The 21,873-nt window shown below is 47.5% G+C and overlaps 1 protein-coding gene across 6 annotated transcripts in view; it reads right to left on the bottom strand.

Annotated features, from left to right (window-relative positions):
• Nucleotides 1-21,873, bottom strand: part of RNF220 (ring finger protein 220) — a 204,828-nt gene that overhangs the window by 38,054 nt on the left and 144,901 nt on the right. For 3 of the 6 annotated variants that reach the window (XM_088526134.1, XM_088526133.1, XM_088526135.1), the window contains 4 exons: nt 18,166-18,261; nt 14,486-14,528; nt 6,533-6,654; nt 5,400-5,532 (listed from right to left, as the gene is read on the bottom strand). In XM_088526134.1, coding sequence (XP_088382260.1) covers nt 5,400-5,532; nt 6,533-6,654; nt 14,486-14,528; nt 18,166-18,261 — 394 coding nt within the window. Of the gene's footprint in view, nt 1-5,399; nt 5,533-6,532; nt 6,655-14,485; nt 14,529-14,688; nt 14,840-18,165; nt 18,262-21,873 lie in introns of those variants that run through there. The other 3 variants (XM_088526136.1, XM_088526137.1, XM_088526138.1) reach the window with 2 other exon arrangements.

Below are 21,873 nucleotides of genomic sequence, written 5' to 3'. Positions count from 1 at the left end.
CTCTTCTATGCTGTTTTCCAGGCAACTGACCTGCTGAAGGCAGAGCAGCCCACGGGAGCCCCGGTGAATGCCTTGCTACTGTGCCCAGAGGAGGCTTTTTGGTGGGGGAGATGGGGAAGGGGATGGCCACACGGGTGGAGAGAGCTTGGCGGCCCCCCTCCCGGCCATCCAGCTCCGGAGGGGACAGCAACCTCCGCTCTGTCAGCCCGCGCCGCTCGCCGCTTAAATGGTACTTGCTGCTGGCTGGCTTTCCGCGTCTCCGTCTCTCTCCCTTCGAAGCAGACTGGACAGCTTCCTCAAGCTGGCGTTATCACTCCCTCTAACCACTCTTGGCAGGCAATCTAATTCCCCCTGAAAAGGTCACCGCCATTTTAACTGCCTTTCAATCACATTAAGCACGCTGCCGCTCGTGCTCAGAGCGCTGCGCCCGCAGCTCTCCTCGCTGAGGTGCGATCGATAAACTGACATCCTGTCCCCCCGTGTCCCCCAACCGCTCCCCTCCTTCCCCGCTCCTGGCCAAACAGTTTTCCCACAAGGAACGGCAAGAGACTTGCCAGCAGAAATCCCTCCGCAGAGGCGAGGCGGCAGAAGGGAGCTGCTAACCTGACATTTGCTAATCAACTTTGTCCCATCTGCTAAGAGAGAGAAGGGTGCAAGGATCCCCCCACCTTCTCCCTGCCTAGACCCACCGAGGCAGCGACTTCACAGCAGAGTTTGCTTAGGCACCACTCCAGACACCTTTGAAGCTGTGTTACAAAGAACAAGCCTCCCTCAAGCTTCCCTCAATGCAATCATTACCGTTATCTCTCCCCCCGTCTTTTTTTTTTTTTTTTGCAGTTACCAGTTATGTGTTCCACCCATCGATCCCTGTGTAAGACACTGTTTTAAGTCTTCTTGCCTTTTGACTGTGCTAAGCCGTTTAAGAGATGACAGCGGCTTCTATCAGCGCGAAGCTGATGCGATTCTTTTCAGATAAAACACTTTTTTTCACTCTCCCCCCCTTCCCTTCTTTCAAGTAAGACACACACACAAAAAGAGACACTGAAGCTTTCAAAGAAGGAAGAAAAAGAAAAAAAAACCTTTTGAACTTCCCTCAGGAATTCTTTAAAGGGATAACCTTACAGTGTAAACACTGAGGATAATGTGCATCCATTTGGGAGAGAAATAGAAGAATCGCTACAAATATGTGGAGTGTTAAAAAAACAGAAGCGACACTTGATGCTTTCCCTTGCAAAGTCTTGTAGGCTTCCTAAACAGAGACTGGCGTGGAGCTCATTAGACAAAGATTGCATGAAAAATTCCCCTGCAACAAAAAGCATCAGAGGGGGAAGAAGTCTCTCACCAGAACCGTACCTCACTGCCTTGAGACAGGGCGTTATTGAATGCTCAGGTAATTCGAGAGAAATTCTAGTCTTGTAACACAGTTCTGAGACAGGGAAACAATTCAGACTTCTGCATGGTTTTCCACTTAGAAGCAAGAACTTGATTAAAACAAGACTAGGCACATGTTTCATACTGGTAGCCTTCTGCTCTCATCCCAAACAAAAATGGAACAGAAGAAAGCAAAACTCTTAGAAAAGAGGACAGTTCCCTACTTTTAGCAGGATCTGCACTGAAATTCAATAGCCCCAAATCCACTATAATTGTCAATATCTTCATTGACAGCCTGCAGTCCTCCAGTTTTGGACAATCGAGTTAAGCAATAAAAAAGGACAATCTATGAAATCAGAAGGACAACTAAAAGTACCAAATAATTTCTGAACGAATGCCTACACCAAACCCAACAGCTTAAGAGCTAATGTACTGATGTTGGCACTACCTAGTCATGCCATACACCTTCCTACTATCATCTCCTGTTCCTTCTACCTGCTGTCTCAAGTATGCCAAGCCACGGCAGGGTGTGCTTTGATCTGCTGCACTAGAACTGACTGGGCATCTGCAGCTGCAAGGCCAGGAGAAATCCCACTTTCTAGAAGAGCCGCTCAGGTCAGAAGGGCGAATATTCGCCAGAACCGTTTTGAAAGCATGAAAGCTTCATCCTAGGAAACACACAAGTGACACTTTGAGTTTAGGTATTAGACTTTTTTCAGGGGGAAAAAAAAAAAAAGTTGATGCATTTCCCTGACCTTCCCTCTCCCCCTCAAAATAACACCATAAAAAACAAACAAAAAATCCCACAATCTCCCAACACTCTATTACACCTGAGAACCTAACAGGATCCTTCATATATTAGTGAAGAGCTTTCTTCACCCCGAGAGTGACATGAAATTTATCCATTAAATTCAATTAAAAAAATATATAAAAAAAGCCAGAACCTGTGTTCAGTATGAGTTCCTTCTAAAATGCTGCCCAATGGCCTAAATTTTTCACACTATAAATGCTGCCTAGTTTCCTGCCCCCCTTAATACCTCCTCAGAGCAACACACCATTAAAACAGAAATTGAGGAGACACACAGGCATCTATTCTCCCATCCAATTTTAAATACTTCCCCATGTCACCTCTTCAAACACTCGTGACATCCATGAAACCTGGCAAAGACTGTCTGGCATTAAAAAAGACTTTGATTTCCACATTGCTGCTACTTCTCAGCGAAGAGAAGAGAGCCCCAGATGAGGAGGGTTAATGAGGGTCTTGCCAACTCCAGATAAAGCAGTTTTAGCTTTAGAGGGTATCTCCAAAATGCTGTGCTTCAGCATTTGTGGAAATTAAATGTGTAAATTAAAATGTGTAAATTAAAAGCGATTTGTAATTCAGCAATGTGTAAATTAAAAACTCTGCCTTCAAAACAAGGAAAGAGCCAACATTGCAGTGAAAAGAAGACGGCTGTCACCTTAAGTTTACGAGTGCACACAGCAGGTCTGACTGAGGAAATCTGAGCGCCAGCAGCTAGGGAAACGATGAAAACTGCCAAAGGGGGCATGAAAAAGTCTAATTTGCTTAAAAATAAATATAATCAGCTAGTATAGATCATTCCAGCTTTGCTTCGGTTCCCCAAATTTCACAAAAACTTCTTGCACAGAGCGGCTAGGCATGCTGCAGATAGTATCTTGTCATCTCACAACACCAGGCAAAAGTTTGGTGATAAAAAACCCCCCTGCTTAGGAAAGAGTGCACCTCCCTAAGGGAATTTGAGGGCTGTAGAGTCTCCCTGCCAGCACAGGCATGTTCTGGAGAAGGAAGCAAGAAAACATGTACTAGAGACATCCCAGGTACTCAGGTGGAGTCAGGCTTTTAGCAGTGGCCTTTGCCACCCAAAGCGAGGGGAAGGAGGATGCTCCACATGAACATCACCAGGAGGCTCTCGTGCATTCCAGTTATCTACAAGCAGCTCCCATCTTGCACCAAGGGAAGCAGGCTAATCCAAAAGGCCTTGTAACCACAGGTAGTTACCAGGGAGTTCACAACTGTACTTAGCTGAGCTCTTCTCTTCCAAACCCTTTGGTTCTCTTCTGGCTGCCTGTGTAACCACTCCTGAAGGTGGCACAGGGTCTTAAAGGGAGGAAGACCCTGTAGCTTCCTGAACATAGCGAGGTTTTTTTTTTTTTTTTTTTTTTTTTTTTTTTTTTTTTTTTAAGTATTACATGCTGAAGTAAGTGTCTATGCATGTGGTGCAGCCCTCTAGCAGGGAAGGTTACAGCATTGATGTTGCTAGAATCTAACCTCTGAGGGAGCAAAGCAGCCCACTTACGTAATGCAAACTTTAACCAATTTAAAAATTCCAATTAAACATAGAAGAAAAAGCATCAAGAAGCAAGCACCATGTATTTACACAGCTTCATCACATCAATTACACACCAGCCAGCCTGGAGTCCCATTTCAAAGACACTGTCCAAATGACTGGTGTTGAATGAAAGGGTCAAATCACAATCCACAGAATAAATCACAATCCAGTGAATAAATTTTTTAAAAAGGAATATTAATCAAGCAAGGACAGAACAACACTGACAACAGAGGAGGTTGAAGACCATGCTGAAAGACCATGCCTCAAAAACTCGGGTATTTTGTGGGGGTAAAGGAAGAAACCACACATGCACATGGAGGGATAGGAATGGACTGAGCAGTTTTGTTTATCAGGACTAAGAGGATGATCTAATAGTAGTACTGACAATGACGGGGGACATAGACATCCAATGCTTATGACAACTGACTGTAATAACTATACAGCTAAACAAAAAGTTTAAAGCACTGCACAGTCCAACCAGAACCACACACAGACACAATTCTATGTGAGCACAGAAAGAGTGAGGAAAATAAACGCTAAAGACACGGGAAGTGAACATCAGGAGCTTCACTAGCTAGCCTTAAAAAGCACAGGGAAACTGCTCCTTCACCTCTGTGATCCTGATCATCTGCTCTGCTACTCCCTAGCTACAATTTAATTTTAGAGGAAGGTAAGGGCAGACCAGGAGTGCTAGGCTGTCACTGAGCACACAGTGGCTTGCAAGCCCAACTCCCTTACTTGTAGCCTTTCCCCGTGAGATACTTTAAATTAAAATCCAAGCAGATATAGGAGGAGATCGCATCCCATCCTCTTTATTGAACGGAGGGAGCCAGCATTCCTCCTCTCATTAGGCATGCGCTACGTGGGTTGCTTGCGAGAGACTCTTAGTGCCAGAGGTCCATGCCAAAGCAGTTTAGTAAATCCTCCTCTTCGAGGCCAAAGGGCTGAGTGTAAGAAAAGGGCCAGGTTTCTAGCTAAAATTACATTCACCAATAAAGCTCACAAGAGGTCAAATTTTGCCATAACTCACTCTCTCCTCAGTAACTGATTTCCCCATCACTGGGGAAGGAGCAAAAGGAGGAGGAAAAATAAAATGTGTTTGTCTGGGAGCCCTAAGGGCTTGCAGCGCTGGAGGTGCAGAGCAGGTTCCTGGATTCTCATTTATCAACCTTAAAAGGGATGGAGTGATAAATGCACAACCGGCCCTTTAATATTTTATGCAGGTGCTAAAGCGACTTAGCTGTCACCTTCAATACATCACCAGGGGCTGATACACCAGCTTTCGTCACTCCAGGCTGGGAATTTTTACAATTTCATTTCTATTTCCCTCTTCTCAAATATTTCCACGTACTTCTTACTATGTGCAACATATAAGAAGCTATTTCCCCAAATGATCTCCCCATTCTATCCATTCCTACTCATTCTCCTTTTAGTCACATTTCTCAAGAGAGAAATAAAGCCTTGCTTTTGTTCAAAATTTGTGCAAATCTTTACTCTCATTGTTCTGGAGACGCAGAAAACCAGAATCACTTTACAATCCCACCCATCGTGAAGGGCAAAACCCCGGGTGCTGATGCAGCCCAAGCCTGTCCCTCCCTCTAAAGAGGGGGCAATTATCAAATTCCACAGCAGAACGTTTAACAAGGGATTGGAGGGGTCCCCAAAACACTGGCGCACCTCGAAATCCTCCCTCCAGGAGGGTGGTAGCCCGTATCCTCTTCTGCCCACACCACTCGTACTCTTCAAAGCGGTTGCCATTCTCATTCTCGATGTCCACAGAGTCATCCTCAGTCATGCACGAGCCTTCTCTCTGCACAGGGTAGAGCAGGGGCAGAGCATTGAGATACATGAATCCGTGCTTTGGGGTTAACAACCGATGGAGAAGAAAAGCTGGACCGTTCCCAGGGCACCTAAGTACAGATAGGATCCCCTTCCCCAATCCCAGTGATTTGAACACTTTCTTTAAAAACAAACAAACAAAACAGAAATTTAAGTTCTGCTTCCTACAACAATCCTGGTGTGCATTTAAGCATGCATTTCCCCTACCTCCCCTAATTCTCCTATCTATCATGGAAATAACAAATTCCTTTAATCCACAGCACAGAGAAACTCCCACCTACAGAAACGGAGAAGGAAGTATCTCCTAGAGCACATTACTTAGCGCACTGATCAGAAGACACCTTTACACCCTGCATCTCTTGAGGAAACAAGAAAGAACTTTTTGCTATCTTCACTGTGGACTTTTCAGGAAGAAAAAGCACGGAGAGCGCAACGACAGAGCTCTATCTCCTGGGGCTTGTTCTTCCTTTCTTGCTGTCTGCAGGAAGACGGGCGAGGGACTGGCTCTGCTTAGCTCTGAGACCTCTCTCTCACACTTTCTGGGGCGAGGTGGTCATGCAACATTTACAAACGCCAAGCTGCTACCAGGGAAAAAAAAATCTAACAAAAGATAATCTCTGCCTTTGATGACATACAATTTAAGAACTCCTCTTTTTTGCTTCGCTACATAGGAAGCATTAAGTCCTGCAAAGGGCTTTGAAAACCTCAATACAACCTTTACAGACTACAATTTGGACTTTTTTTTAACAGAAAGGGTGCACGAAAAAGAGAAGTTACCAGAACAACACAGGAGAAAATCCAGAATAACCCATCTTTCAAGAGAAAGGAAAGTGGCTACAGATCTTGGGCAGACAGTTAGCATTGCCTTCAGGCTCAGCAATGTTAGTTTTTGCCCCGCGTTAGGTCAGCTGCAGACCAAGCTGGGAGTAGGGAGAAGGGAATGGCAGCAGGCGGCCCTGCTGCGCCTCTACCTTTGCAAGGCATTGTTCCACATGCCTACTCATCTCCTCCTCGGATCCTGACAGGGGCCGGCTGCAGAGGGGACATACCTGCCCTTCGTCTTGCTTCCTCCGTTTCATTTTCCCAATCCGAGCTGCGTGGAGAAACCAAGGAAAGAAAACAAAAAAAGGAAAACATGTCAAGTTTGTAAATCGACTCTTCCCTACGTACTCAACTCTGCCTTCTCTAAACAGTAAAGCCTTGGCAGAAACACAAGATTTTGGTCCAGAAGATCCCACTGCCATTCCCTATCCTGACATTCTAAGAGACAGAGAATTGCACTTTGTATTTTCTCTATTAACCCCGGGCTTAGTTCAGTCTGATTTCACGAAGACAGCTACTCTTGATTTGGGAGCCAGGAGGTGGAATAGTTGTTGCACAACTCTAGGTAAGTTATTCAAATGGTTAAATACTTTCTCTTGGAAGCTTCCAATTGTTTTCAAACCCGAGTGCTCAAGTCACTGAATCCCGCTCTGGATTTGCCTTCTAATCCTAAAAACCACTCCTCATCATAACTATTCCCTATAGAGGAATTTGCCCAGGTCTTAGGAAGCTGATATACCACCTGAGAAGCCTTGGTCACATTTTATAACTGCTGCTTTCAGAATCACACCATCTCTTGCACACCTTGAACAACTCCTTCCCAGAATGTCACCAACAAGTCAGGGTAGCATCTTAGTAACGGTACCATTTCTGGAGAGGGAAGATCCTTACCGAGGAAAATGCAGCACCTACATTTGTACCTACATTCTTATCTCATTTTTATCTCATATTTTTCTAGCTGTATAGAGGAGAACCGGGGGCTACTCTGCCTTCTTTAGTGTGTATTCTGGGAAACAGACACATTAGGAATCACGATGATCAGAAAAAGCAGCCATGGTAGCCTGTTGCTTAATCCAATCTCTGCTTGATTTGAGTCATCGTCTAATGTGATCAAAACATCTGGAACCAAATCATTTGCATGAAAAAGAACTTCTGTCCTTTATTATATGGCTTTAGGCAGGTATTACTGAATAACTCAATCACTGGCTGGAGGAAAGTTGTTGTTTAATTAATAAGGAAGGTCAAAATTCTGAATGAGAGACAAGGAAAAGCCCAAGGAAAGCCCATGTGATAATGAGAGATGACACCACTGAAAAGCTGCATTAGCAGGAAATCGGTATTGACATTGTGAGCACTGCAGCATGCTCTGAAAGCCTTCACGCCTGAAGACTGTGAGATCAACAGCTCCCTGCAGCCAGCAAGTAAGAGGAAGGTGCTGGAACGCCAGGAAGGGGAGGCCCAGGTACAGCAAGGTTTCTGTCAATGGCCTGCTGGAGCACATCCACATCACCAGTGAGTTGCAAAGCTTTAGCTGAACACACCAACAGAAACGGGGATCTTATTCAGGGCTTTCTCTTGAGGAGAGACTCAAGACTTGCCGGGCTGCGTATGCTGTGCCGCAGACCAAATGCAGCAATGTTCACCAACCCTTACAGACTGTAAGGGTTACAGACACGGGATTAAGAAGGCTTCAAATTGATGCCTGGGCATTGCTTTTCCTCAGCAAAAGATGGAGATATGTGAAAAACTCCCTTCAAAACATAAGCCTTAATTCTTGGCATGATAGAATAGATTCTGCAAACACCACATTCCTAGAGGAAGAGATAGCAACACGAGACCATCACAAAAGTGTTTTTCGAGACATGGCAATTCAGAGCCCTTCCTCAGCGAGTGCATTCTGCTCTCAGCAATCACCCAAGCTTCTCCTGCTCATGCCGGCTCTGCAGTCCTCGTGTTGGGTACAGCAAACCGACAACCCCACAGCTCACCTGCTTTTTCTATGTATTTCAGGTACTGCAGTAGGAAGAAAATTTCTAGTTTCTAGGAAGAAAATGTGCTAGTTTCCCTCTTGTCTGCTTAAGACTGATATTTTACTTGTACTGTCAGCTTCTACTCCAGAAGGTAAACTGCTCGACTTCCAATCAACACAGAAGCAAACATTAATTATGAAGTGTTATTTCCGATTTGTGCGGCCAAATGAATTATGCCACATTTTTAAATAAAATAATGCCCCTCTCAAAGTGTCTGCCAAGTTTTCTGTCTTTCCCACCCACCCTGAACCTTCAAAGCCTACCTCAATCCTCATGCAGCCCTGTTACCAAATGCAGTTAGAGTTGAACCGCGCTCTCTCGTTTGTACCTCAGCACACGAGAGGCTTTTGAGGCTCTGGTTCAGCAAATGCTCATATCCTCTAGCTTCACTCTTTCGGACAAGTTTAGGAAGCTCCTTCCTTGCCTCAGTAACTCTGCAGAGCTAGCACAAAATAGGAGATGAAGCTGGCATCTGACATGACTTCAAGCTTCTCCAGCAAACACCTCTCTAACCAGAGAAAAATGCAGGAAGATGGAATCAAAGCTTTCTCCATCCTCATTGCAGACCCCTCTTTTCCTCCTCTCATCTGCTTTTGAGCAGGGAAATGGAAGGAAGGACCCGTTGAAGTATTCTTGTAGGATTCCACGTGGCCATACTACCTGGGTAAGCAAGTTTGTTGGGCAAATCTGTTAATATCGTTAATTTTTTACTGCCATTCTCATCCAATCTATGCACAGTAATTGAAAGAAGGCAACTAGTTTCAGGTCTTGTCTGGATGAATTCTTGGGACTGTTCTTGCACAACAAATACCTGATCTGCTGTTGAGATGTTACCACAGGGCTGGGGAGAGAACCTAGGTCTCTTTCAGCTCCGTGCAAGATCCCAGACAGCACCTATCTTGGTTCACTTAACTCCTCGGAGAAGCAGCCCTGTAAGCCCTAGTGCCACAAGTGAAAAAGCCCCTGGAAGAAAGAGGTGTTGGAAACAAATCCCCCTGCCATTTTCATTTTCTGGTCATTAGGAGCAGCAGCGTTGAGCCCACGGAGGCCAGGGTGCCCCTGGTGACAGCAGGGAACGAGAGGGGAGGCGGCAGCCTAGAAAGCACATCCTGAGCAGCATTTTCCATACCCGACACGCAGCCCGGCCATCACTTCCAATCAGCGCGGAAGGGACAGAGCGGCCCCAAAGGCAGGGGGTGATTGTGGTGCTGTCCCGAAGGGGAACAGCTCAAAAGAACGCGCGAGCGAGACCACGGGATTCTTAATTAGTGTTGATAGATGCGATCATTTCTAATTAGCTCACTAATCCCTCTCCTCCGCGCTCCTGTCGCAGGAGCATGGGAGAGGAAAAAAAGCCATTCCCTTTTGTAAATCAGGAAGATAAAAATTGCAGCCAGCAGGGGACGGGATGCGAGAAGAGGACCACGCTCAAAGAGATGGTCTCCCTGCACAAAAATGCCTGTACAAAGGCTCTCTAGTTATTATTCCAGCCTTCTGCTAAGAGGTGAGGAGTTCACTAATTCTTACGAGCATTAATAACTATTGTCAAGCCATCGGAGAGCTTTTCAGCACCTTTGAGGCCCCACTTTTAGCAGAAGTACCTTGCTGACTTTCCTGAAAGCGTGGCTGCATTTGCTACCCGAACATTGGCACTTCGTCCTCTCAAGCAGGATGCAGGTACCTGCCCTCATGCAGCTACTCCAGCAACAGGACGAGCAGATTCCTCAAGCAGGTGCCTGGGACATGGTCTCTTTCCTCTGTGCTAATGGGCTCCTAAAAGCATCTGGAAGCCCCCCAGGAAGACACTGGCCTCCATCCATGAAGACCAGCCCAGAGTTCAAGTGGTCACAGCCCAGTAATGAGAAAGAGGCCCATGGACCTGAGAAAGAATCAGGATCAGGACCCTCTGGGAGGACTGGGATCTAAATTCAGGTCTCTGATCTGCTCCCAGAAACACTGCTGGCTAGGGAAGCTGCTCTTCCCTTTCCTAAGACTGCATTATTTGGACTACTCCAGCTGTGAAGTTGCTTACAGTAGCAAAAAAGAGAGGAGCCAAGGGATCTTTTCTGCTGGATTTTCAAAGCCTCTAGTGCCTTTCTCCTTCCATTTGGATCCCTTTCCACAGACACTGCTGCCTTACGGGTAGAAGGGAGAGAATCTTTTCTCCATAGGGGCCCTCCCCATCAAGGCTGAGCTTTATTAATGCCTAAGGATCCTGTTACTCTCAAGCCCAGCAACTTCACAATAAAAACACTGATGGATTTTAATTTTCACTGATTTTGAGCAACTAAAACTTTACCTTCAGGACAAGGCACTAATTACCTCAGAAGCAGTTTTACACAGCACCCAGCAGTAGCTACTGTGCAACCTTCTGTAACAGCATCAAAGGAGATGATTAAGTTCCTAGCAATATCTCTTATGATTCCCTCCACCAGTCTGAGTGGTCCCCCGAGTGCCATGCAGACATCATTAGAAGCTCCTGCAATGACAGGCCAATCAAATTAAATGGAAACATTTTTGTCTCCTTTCCAGTGAAAATAATCTGGTTTTATTCCTCCTCCATCCCTTAGCCACAAAAGCACACGGCAAGCTGGTGCTGATCCTGGTCCAACAGCAAACCCTGTAGTGACCACCTCCATGGAGACATGCCCACTGAGAGGCAGCTTTAGGATCAGCATCAATATAGGAACCTGTTTCTCAGGCAGCTGCAAAAACAAGATCTATCTGCAAGATCTATTTTGTAGCTCTGCTGAGCTCCTAAATTCAAAACAAAGACATTCAAGCAAGTAAATTAGCACTTACTCCCTACAAACCTACTAGAAGAGTCTCAAGGACTGGTTACAGCTGGGCCTATCAAAAGCTTCTGTGGCCAATCAACTTACCCAAGAGCATTTGATCCGAGGGAACAGAGGCAGCAATGGCAGAAAACAAAAAGCTATCTCAGGAACAAGCGAAAGCAAGAAAACAGATGGTCAAGAACGAAGCCGTTTCAAACTTTATGTACAATTTGCCATTCATCTGCCTAAGAGAGAACGTTCAGGGCCAAATTCACAGAAGGGCCTCACTGGGCTTTCAAATTTGCATGGCCAAGCGTCCACACAGATGATTTCAGCAGCCTTCAATCTGACACCATTCTCTAATGTTGGCACATCCTTAACCAACTGAATGCATTTTCCTATAGGCTAATGCACAAATCTGTGCTTCTAACTTTGAGTGACTACCTAGGCAGATCTGCGCCACTAAATTTCATAAGCAGAGATTTACAAGGTGTGTTAAAACATCTTCGAGCACGGCAACACTGAAAATGAAGCAAATGAACGAAATGCCTCTTTTCTGCCTGGGTTTATTGGGCATTAGTACCTTAAACTCCTGGGTTCACCACGACACCATCTCTGCAGAGTGAGTTTAGCACTGGTGAGGGGCGATGATTAACTCACCAAGGCTGACAGGGAACTTCAGATACAAACACAGAATCAAGAGATTTGCAGACAGAACGTTAATCTGCTGCAGCAGACCTTGCACTCATACTCAGCTTGCTTATGGTTCAATGTAAGTGAAAGAGTTTGATTTAAGGAAATAAAATACTGGATTGCTAGGTACTTATGAATCATACAACTATCAGAACCTAATCACGCTGCAGCCAGGCCAACAGCAGCTCACAGAAGACAACCCTCTCTCCACAGCACAATGAAACTTATCTAGGAATTCTGGCAGGATTTGGGCACAAAAAGGCCAAGCAGCTGAGACTTCAGTAAAGAATGATCTGGAGAAAAGCAAATGCTGTGGGCGCCTTTTTATGTGGGAGAGCTTCTAGAAGGGGTCCTGAAACTCAACTGGGAAGAAGCTTTACACAGATACCAAGATAAACTATCTACAACAATACTGAGAAGTACCTTAGAAATAACAAAAAATTGAAATGTTATGTAGGAAATGCAGCCTACATAAGAAACTAGGGTTCTTCAGGGCATCGATAAGACAATGCAAAACGAAAAACCAGATGCCTTTGGACAAGTCCTACATAATTTCTGTCAATGTAAACTAACAGGGATGTGGAAACCGTTCTCACAGAGTAAGCTATAAAACTGTGTGATTGATTAGAAGCTCATTAAGATACAGGATATAAACAAACAAGTGTTTTTCTCCCCAATACACTCAAGTGTTCTCCACCTGGAGCAATGCTGCTTAAGTAACTGTTTAACAATAATGTGGCAAAGCTTATGAACACTACAAAGTTACTTTAGTGTGAAAAAATGGAGAAGAAAGCAGAGTTCAGTGCTCATAAATATCACAGTACATGCACAGAAAGAAGCTGTGTATCCTACCCAGCTGCCTGGCTGGACACTAATCTAACAGCATAGAGGCGAACCAAGCATCATTGTGGGTTATGTTCTGGGAACAGTGATAATCAGTCATAAAAAGCTAAGGTCAAAAGGAACCAATTCTGATCTAGGTTGACCTTCTCTGTGACCCAAGGCACTTCAGCCAGTTCTATATCCAATGCCCTAACTTCTGAGCCTGCTATTGTTAGGGGGCATAAAAGCATGCACAAGCAATATCCCAGCTATAACACTGTCTTAAAAAACAACTAAATGCCCTTACTAAGAGGCAGCTGTCACATCTGCTCACTCTGCTATAAAGAAGATACAGAAAAAAAGGTTTCAAAGAAAAATGTGAAAATGCTGTACAAAATGGCCAGGTTCACAAAAATATCCAGTAACAGGGACCCAGCTCCTAGCCTGCAGTCTACACAGATTGTGCCACAACCCTACTGCGGCCCAGGTCACACGCAGAGGCACTGCTGAGCCAGGACAGCAGGGGATGTTGCCACCAGAAGCCGAGTTTATACTGAAAGACCCCACAGCACCAAGAGCCTCGCAGGCTGCGCCGGCTGGGTTTGGTTTGGCAAGGCAAGCGCATGTGGTGCGCTGAGAAACGGTGGAAGCTCAACCCGAGCTATACACAAATGAGGAAGAAACACCTCATCACCGACTCCAAAGAGCACCGAGATGAGCACTCTTTACTGTGTAACAACCCTCAGGAATTCAAGATTTTTTCCCCCCCAAATTTTTATATATAAATCTTCAGCACAGTTCTGAATTCAGTTATATGTTCCTTAGCAAAGATACTGGGCCACTAACTCAGTAATATTTCTGTTTGTTTAAGATCATGTTAAACATGCAATACTTCAAAAGAACTGTTTTGGTATCAGTACGATTCAAACCCTTTTGCTGTTTTGTTAAAAATATCATTATCTTTCTCTAAATAAACTGCATCTGTAGAACATCACTGGTGTTATCTTAAGCTATATAGGCAGGAAGTTCAAAACTGACAAATTTCCTGGTACCCTGAACAACTGAATACTGACTAAATGATACTACAGCAACTGCAAGCAATATAAAATTAGATAAAACTATTATTGTTTATATGATAAGCTCTGGTTGCTTCACACTTTGAAAAAACAGTCTCAATTTCTTTTAAACAAACAAAAGTGGAATATTTTAAACTTTTTTAATGTACAAACACAAAATGGAAATTCCTCCCAGTGAAATAAAAGGACTTGAGGTTTGATTTTTTAAGTGCCAAACACTTCTTACTGGATTTATTTGTTTACTTGCTGTTCCCAACACCTAGAAACAAAAGGAGTAATGTGCCAGCATCTGCTGGCTGGGGAAGGAAAACACAGCCTGACGTCAGACACAAGCGTGCTCAGACTGCTGGCTTAAAAAGTTTAGTACAAGACCCGGCTTCTGCCACACGATCCTTGGGAACAGAGCAGCGGGAGCCCGTAATGTAAACGGGAGGCCTCGGAGCTGCTCACGGAGCCCTTCTGAGGGCCCCAGCCGGGAAAACCGCTTCCTCCAGGAAGCACAAATCAACTCGCGGGATTTTACCTCAACGTGACGTGACCAAAACAACCGCTCGCGCAGCGGCAGCGGTGGCGGCAGCAGCACAGGGCGGCCGCAGCGGTGGCCGCTACCACCTGCCCGCGGCACCGAGTGACCCCGGTTGGTGCCGCCCCGCGGGACCGGGGCCGGTGCCGGAGCGGAGGGGGGGCCGCCGCGGCACACTCACCATTCAGCCGGGTCTGCCTGTTCGCTCGCACCCGCAGGAAGGTCTGCAGAGGGGAGACAAGAGCGGAGAAGTGTCAGGGCCCCCGGGAGGCCGCCGCCGCCGCACGGTCCCAAACCGCCCCCCTACGCCGGTAAACAGGGCCCGGCCCGGTCTGCCCCCACCCCGCTCATCGCCGGCCCCGGGCCTGCCCTCCCCGCACCCACCTCCTCCCGGCCCCCGCCGCCGGGCCCCCTCCTGCCGCTCTGCATGTCCGCGGGGGCGGCGCGGGGCGACCCCCCCGCGCGCGCGGCGATGCGGGCGGATGCGGCGCGGCCCGGCAGGCGCCGCCGATCAGCCCCCAGCGGCCGCCGCCATGTTGGCCCCGGTCATGTGACCCGCCGCCGAGCGGGTGAAAGTTCACCAGGAAACCGGCGGGGAGAGGCGCGAGGGGAGGAAGTTCCCATGGCAACCGACAGGCGGCAGCAGGGCCCGGGAGCGCCGGCCAATCAGCGCCCAGGGGCATTAGAACCCGAGGGCAGCCGGCCAATCAGCGCCCGCAGGCACTAGAACACAAGGGCACCCGGCCAATCAGCGCCCGCGGGCACCGGAACGCAGGGGCACCTGGCCAATCAGCGCCCGCGGGCAGCAGAACGCGAGGCACTTAGCCAGTCAGGGCACTGGGGCAACTGCACCCTGAGAGTCTCCTGCCAATGAGAGACCCAAAGGCACTGGCCAATCAGGGCCAGAAGTGCTTGCGTCACCAAGATTCCTTGACCAATCCGGGCCCAGGGGCTGAGCGCACCCCAAGATTTCCTGCCCAATAGGGGATAGGGGTGTGTGGGCCCAAGGGCTCCTGGCTAATCAGAGAAGGGCACCAGTGCCATGGGGCAAAACAATGTGATTTTGCCAAAAAAAAAAAAAAAAACCCACATTTGTGAAGCGCTGCTGTCTGTGCACGGCTGCAGCCGGCTCGGGACACGAGGAACCGCCACCTCCCTGTCTGCTCTAAAGCTCTTGCTGTGTTTCATCAAAACAAATCAAAAATAGGCAATCAGAAATGACCAGTGAAGTTCTTTCCGATGTCCGTCTGCAGGTGTGCCGGGCTCTCAGGAAACGGCAAGGGCCCATTGCTAGACAAACAAAACCCTCTTCTTTGCACAGTCCCCAGACTGTCCTTGGTTGAATCAAACATACTGCTTGGGTCACAGATTGGCGCCTGACACCCTGCCGTCCATATGGAGAATCGGAATATTTTGCCTATCAGAAGATTTGGGGACAAAGTTCATGGGCTGGCTGGTAGCCTTGTCCAGCGCTGACTTACATAGATCCCAGCTCCCACCACATGCTGAAATGCAAATGTATTTTCATATATGTGCCTTCTTACAAAATGAAAGCTGATGAATTATTATTTTTACTAATTAAGTTGTGTTTCAGGATGTTTGCTTGCTTTTGTGGCTCGCATGGAGGGAGCTGAGGCTTTCCTGGACAAGGTTTTTAGGTTTTTCTTTATACTTACGCCACATGTTACTCATCCACAAATACTCTGCAGGCTCGGCTGACCCGCTCAAGTTGATCTCCCTCCTAGCAGAGGAGCACGAAATGCTGTCTTTGTGGTACAGTGAACGACTTAAAACTTGCTGTTGCTTTTCCACTGGAGATACAGCAAGAAAAGGCACTAGCAGGGCTTTATTTTTACTTGGAGCTGAGGAAAAGCCACTGTACATAGGAGCAGCACCCTTGCTTGGCCCATACCATGATGTCCTGCACTATCTGAGCTTCTACCGCCTTGGTGGTGTCCACACACCAAACCCCAGCAGCCTGGGCACGGGACAGCAGGGCAGAGCCGGCTCCCTGTGTCTTGGAGCTGCCCCATCGCCAGCGCCGCGGCTGCCTCCCGGCCCCGGGAGCAATGCGAACCCGGCGCAGGGGATGGGCAATCCAGCGCTTCCTCAGCTCCCTATCTGCAAGTCTCCTTCATATTTCATGTACATTCACAGCATGGGGACTAAGAAAGCCAAGCCATAGGAATTGTGACAACCTACACACCAATAACTCATTATCCAACATTTTACTAATGCGGTGCATATTTGTTATTGGATCACAAATACATAAGTAACATTCATAGTTCCAGCACCTCTCTGCATATGAAAAGCTATATTTTGCAGCCTTTAAAGTCTCGGTGAGAGTCTTCCGTTCTGGTTTCAGAGCATTTTGCTTGCTAAGCCAGGAGGACTAAATTCTCATTCATCCTGTGGCTTTATGAAGGCTACACCGAGGCTTTACACAGCCCTGGCACCCACCCTAAGGTCCCTTTACACTGCCAGAGCAGCATAAAGCAGCATAAGGGTAAATGAAAATCAGGCCCCAGAGGTCTTTTCTCCCTGCAGTGCAGACTTACAACTCCCATTACACATTTGCATTAGGGGCTACAACCCTCCATAAAATACACCCACAAACTTAAAACACATTACAGTCTAGCTAGACTCAGCACATAGAGGGGGCTTCTGCTGCGAATATTTGTCCTCAAGTATGACATAATAAAAATTTATAGGAACAGAGGACTGCAAGGGACCACCAATTTCACAAAGAATGAAGTCAGGAGACATGAGAAAGGAGGGGTGTTCTCAAATGAATGGGGTCACTGCAAAAATCTCTTTCACATCTTTTTGGGAAGAATATTATTTATTTATCAGCCTTCATAAAGAGGCGGAAAAGAGACCAAAACTACCTGAATCACACATTCCTGTGTCTTTGCACGGTTTGCTTCTTTTACTTTGCACTAGGTTTCACCATTGATGGGAGGGTAGTGTGTGTGTGATGCGCCACCAAATCATAAATGAAGGCTCTTACCCACACTATATGCTGGGCTATGTGGCAGACAGGAGGATCTGGCCCATATTTGGTAGAATAACCAATAAAGAGGACAGAGGATGGAATAATGGGCAACAAATGTACAATTCTGCTACTAATAGGAGCCATCTTGAAGAACATTTGCTTTCATTGGGGCTGCTTGGCTAAACCCCTAGTGCTGGTCATTGGGCTGTGCAGATCCAAAGACAGCCCTAGGGCACATGTGGCAGTGGCCAATGTGCGAAAGCCTGAGCTGTCTAGCTGGCCTTAGGCATAGGATAGCATGTCCAAGGACTTAGGGTCATGGACATATGTCAAACCATTGCCTGCCCAGCCCATCCACACGGCTGGTGAAGGCATGTGTGGGTCCCTGCTAGGACTTCACCTTTTTTATCTGATGCCTTCTGAAGTTTACTTGAAAGCAGTCTGTGGGCACAGACTTGAGGCCGAACAGTTTGGGGATGTGACGAGCTGGAGCTGAGTGAGCCAGTGTACCCTCAAGGTGCACAGGCATCCAAGCAGAACTGTACCCCTGCCGCTGCTTTCTTCTCCTTCCTCTTCTCCATCTCCCTGAACTTTACTCATTGTCTTGCACCAAGTCAAGGCCTGCTACTTGCTGGCATGGCTAGCGTAACAGAAGCCACCACAAAGATTTGAAGTAGTTTTGCAGGGAGGGCACTGCAAACAACAGCACCCCTCCCCAGCCACGCAGGGGACCAAGCGTTGACGTCCCGCTGTGCAGGCAGACGGACGGGGCACCGCTGTGGAGCAGAGAGCCAGTGCGCTCGCTCGTGGAGAGCTGCACGCGCTGGTTCCCCGTCCAAGCCCAGCCGCTGTAACTGCTTCCTTACCTGGTATCTGTCCGAGTGATGGATGTCATCTGAAGAGTGGGGCGATGCTGTCGGAGAATCTCCTTCCCGCTTGATTGAGGCTGACAACAAAATTGACTGCAAGAGAAAGGAGAAATTCATGCTGTGAGCGCTGCCAAGCTCTGCCCAGCGAGAGCGTGTCCGCGGGCTCGAGGAGCGCCGCTCGGAGCCGAGCGGCCTCTGCGCTTCCCGCAGAACCACGTCCCCTGCCCCATGGCAGACCAGGCTGCCGGGAGAGGCTTCGTTTTCCTGCCCTGGGCGCTCCCGTAGGCTGTTTTGTCCCCAGCAGAGTGTCCTGCGGGCAAGGCTTCCCCGTGAGCACCTGGGAATTTATCCCAGGGGTTAGTGCCAGAGCACGGCACGGACACGCGCTGCCTCACCGATGCCACACGGAGTCTGGGAGATCCCCTGACATAAAGACCACACCATAAATACACATCAGCGATCCAGGAACACGCACAAACGCTAATGCTAAAGTGCACTCGTCCACCGGCGTAAGTCCCACTAAATCTCTCGGTAGCTTTGTAAACTGCACTAAAGCTCTCAGCACCTCTGCAGCAAAACTGCCCCTGCCTTCTGTAATGATGCTATTTATTTTAATAAGTAGCGGCGAAAAAAGGCCTTTTAGAAGATTGAAAAGATCAGTGATATTTGAGAAGAAGAAATCACTGATAAACTTCAAGTCAATAGTAGGTAAGTCTAAATTCTACACGCAATGAACTCCAGTGGGAAAATTACTCCAAGAGTTTGACAATATTTAAAAAAATGTACACTGGGTGGTAAGTGAAATTTATTATTAGCAGAACTTGAGAGAAAAATCCAATTTAAAATTCTTTTTAAAATAAAGATTAGCTAAGCTGAATTAAATCTAGTAAGACAATATACTGTAAAAAATACACACTGTAAATGCAACTCTCCAGATGTTTGTTTCTAGGAATCAGCTGGCAAGATTCAACAATAAGTGACTGCTCAGAGATGTGTATGTTTGCAAAGGGAAGTGTAGATATCATCTGAATTGGACAGGTCAAGTGTGGTGACAACGTTATTAAAAAGCATAATACCTTGGAGAAAGGCAAGTATTCCAGAAACATTTGCCTCTGGGCTGAAATGAAACATGAGAAAATGTGCATTTTTTGGAAAGATATGAGCAAGTGGAAAAATGACTCAGCATACAAATACGTTTGGACAGCAGGATGCCATCCGCAGGCTCTGACGGCGCCGCTGGCAAGCGGAGCAAGCCGGCACAGGCAGCATGGGGATGGAGGCAGGCTGGGAAGATTTGGGAGACTGCCTTTGATCCCAGCAAATGTGCCTGCTTTCCACCTGTAAATGGGGTGAATAATTCCTGCTGCCAGCACTGGGACTGGGATGCACCATGGGCACCTCACAACAGGGACACCAGCAGTGCCTGCAGCTCCTGTCTTGGTGCTGGGACCGCCTGTCCCTCCGGCACCCCTGGCTCTGTCGGGAGTCTCCGGGGCTGGTGGTGCCCAGGGGACTGTGCTCTGCACCCAGATCATTTAGTTTCTTTATTTCCTAAAAGGAGAAGGAGCGAAAAGCAGTTTTGGAAAAAGCAGGATTGCAAATGTCCTATGCGACAAAGCCCGACAGAACGCAAGTCCTGACTGCAGGGCTGCCAATGGCCTCTCCCTCCTGGAATAAGCTGGGCATCCCGGAACTGGGAGGGTTAAATGCATTTTCTCTTCCAATGAATTCTAGAGAAGAGGTAAAAACACCCATCTGCCCATTCTTTGGCGACAGACAGACAAACCCTCCCTGCCTCCAGCTCCCCCCTCAGCTTCTGGTAGCTCTAATCCAATATTATTATGTGAAAAATGGTCGGGCTAGCTATGGAGACAGTAAATTAAACGTTATGTATTAGTTTTTAGCGTGTGGTCCTGGGAAGCACGCTGGCCCCATTTATTCCACAAACCTCCTGAGCACCATGGCGATGACCTCTGGAAAAACGCAGGGCTAAACTAATCCCAAAGATGTCAATCTCGAGGCCTCTTCTACATACACTTGCAGTTTAGATTAATAAACTGTCTATTTTTAAATTGTGTGCAAGCACTTCAATTCTAAATACCTCGCCGGCATGTTAAACACAGCGTTAGAGATGCCAAGTCACACTTCCCCTTCACTGTTAGGAAACTTGACTTCATTTGTTTTTCTCATTTCCACGAGATGTGGCTCACTTTGCCTTCCGGCCCGGGCAGGCAGGACCTCCGCGGCGGCAGGCAGGCTCCAGGGCTAAGGCGGTAGGAAAGGCACTGGGTACCAGGGAGACTTGCATTTTTGCATGAATTTGGGCCTAAATTTGGCCTCTTTATCTTTTTCCCCCAAACCATGGTGTTGGGACTGCATCCTCAGAGCTGAGTGGTTGGGGTGCCCTCAGCACCAGCCTCAACGCAAACATGTCCCCTTAATGTGTCCCCTATCTCCTTGAGCTACCATCTTGCTCATCCCTGCTGGGGGGCAGCTAAGCCCATCTCTGCTACAGGAAGCATCTGTGTGAGGCTAAATCCAGGGAAACAACCTCCTTCCCGCCCCTCCCATAGCAAGCTGCGGCTCCCCACACTGAAGACAGGAGCCAGGACCTCGTATGAGCAGCCCTGCAGCCTCATATTTCTCCCTCCCCTTTAAATCATCTCTCCATTGGTAAAGGCACTCTCTGCGGAGGTTATAAACCCTGAGAGGATCAGCCTGAGCATTACACCTGGGGCAAGCTAAATAAAAAAAGGTCACCGGCGCTTTTTAAACATGGACAAAAAAGCAGTAAAATGTGTTTGGAAAAAAAAAATCTGGCATTAAATCATGACTTTTTGCCTGGCTTGCCTCATTAAAAGTGGCCTTTTGGAAGGTAAAATTATCATTGTAAGTGATAAGATCTTTAAGAAAATAATTCACGGCTTCTTCACCCTTTAATATGATAGCCGCCACCGGCTAATTTTTTTCTTAATGGCAACGAGGCCATCAATCTTGTCCGGGCCGTGTGCTCGCTCCTCGCTGCCGCCCTGCGCCGGGCAGCCACGCTGCCAGCAGCGCCCCGCGCGCGCACGCTCCGGCGTGTCCCGAACGGCGCCACGGGAGACGCCAGCGCAGCCGCCGGGCCGAGGGAAAGGCTGGGAAGCGCCCCCGGCCCTAGGCACCCCCTGGGCACACTCAGCACGGCCGATGCCTCCGACGTTCTCCCTTTCAAGGCCAGTCATTTGAGGGTGTTAGAGCGCTGGACTCCTGCTTTCCGATAGCCCTGGAAAAACACGGCGAGTCTATTTTTCTTAAACAATCCATCACTGCTGCTGTCAGCAGAACAAATACCCTATTCCTGCTTTTTATGTATCTGTATGGCCTTTTTATATATATATATATATTTGGCACAAAGTGTTCCCTGCTTGATGCATTCAGCTTTAACTCTGCCGTCTAAATAGGTACTTATCACTTAACATGGAGGTGATGGCTTGACATGTGTTCTGTCTCCTGCCCTCCCCTCCACGGTAGGGAAGCCGTCAAAGTGTTGCTAATAGCTGTTATCACTTGGGAACTGTAACCCGAAAGCCATGAGTGATACCAGGCCTTGCCGTGATTTTCCCCCCTTACTCTGCCAACCATTTTTTTTTTTTGTGTTACTGCTTGAGGATCCCTGACACAAAGATGCTAGTGTTAGAGCTCAGTTTCACAGGCTCTTTCAGA

The sequence above is a fragment of the Tinamus guttatus genome, unplaced genomic scaffold (genome assembly GCF_059628265.1).
Source record: "Tinamus guttatus ecotype Peru unplaced genomic scaffold, ASM5962826v1 Tinamus_guttatus_pri_ptg000242l, whole genome shotgun sequence".
Lineage (NCBI taxonomy): Eukaryota > Metazoa > Chordata > Aves > Tinamiformes > Tinamidae > Tinamus > Tinamus guttatus.
The sequence above is the reverse complement of the archived record's forward strand: the minus strand, read 5'-3'. Positions and strand labels throughout refer to the sequence as shown.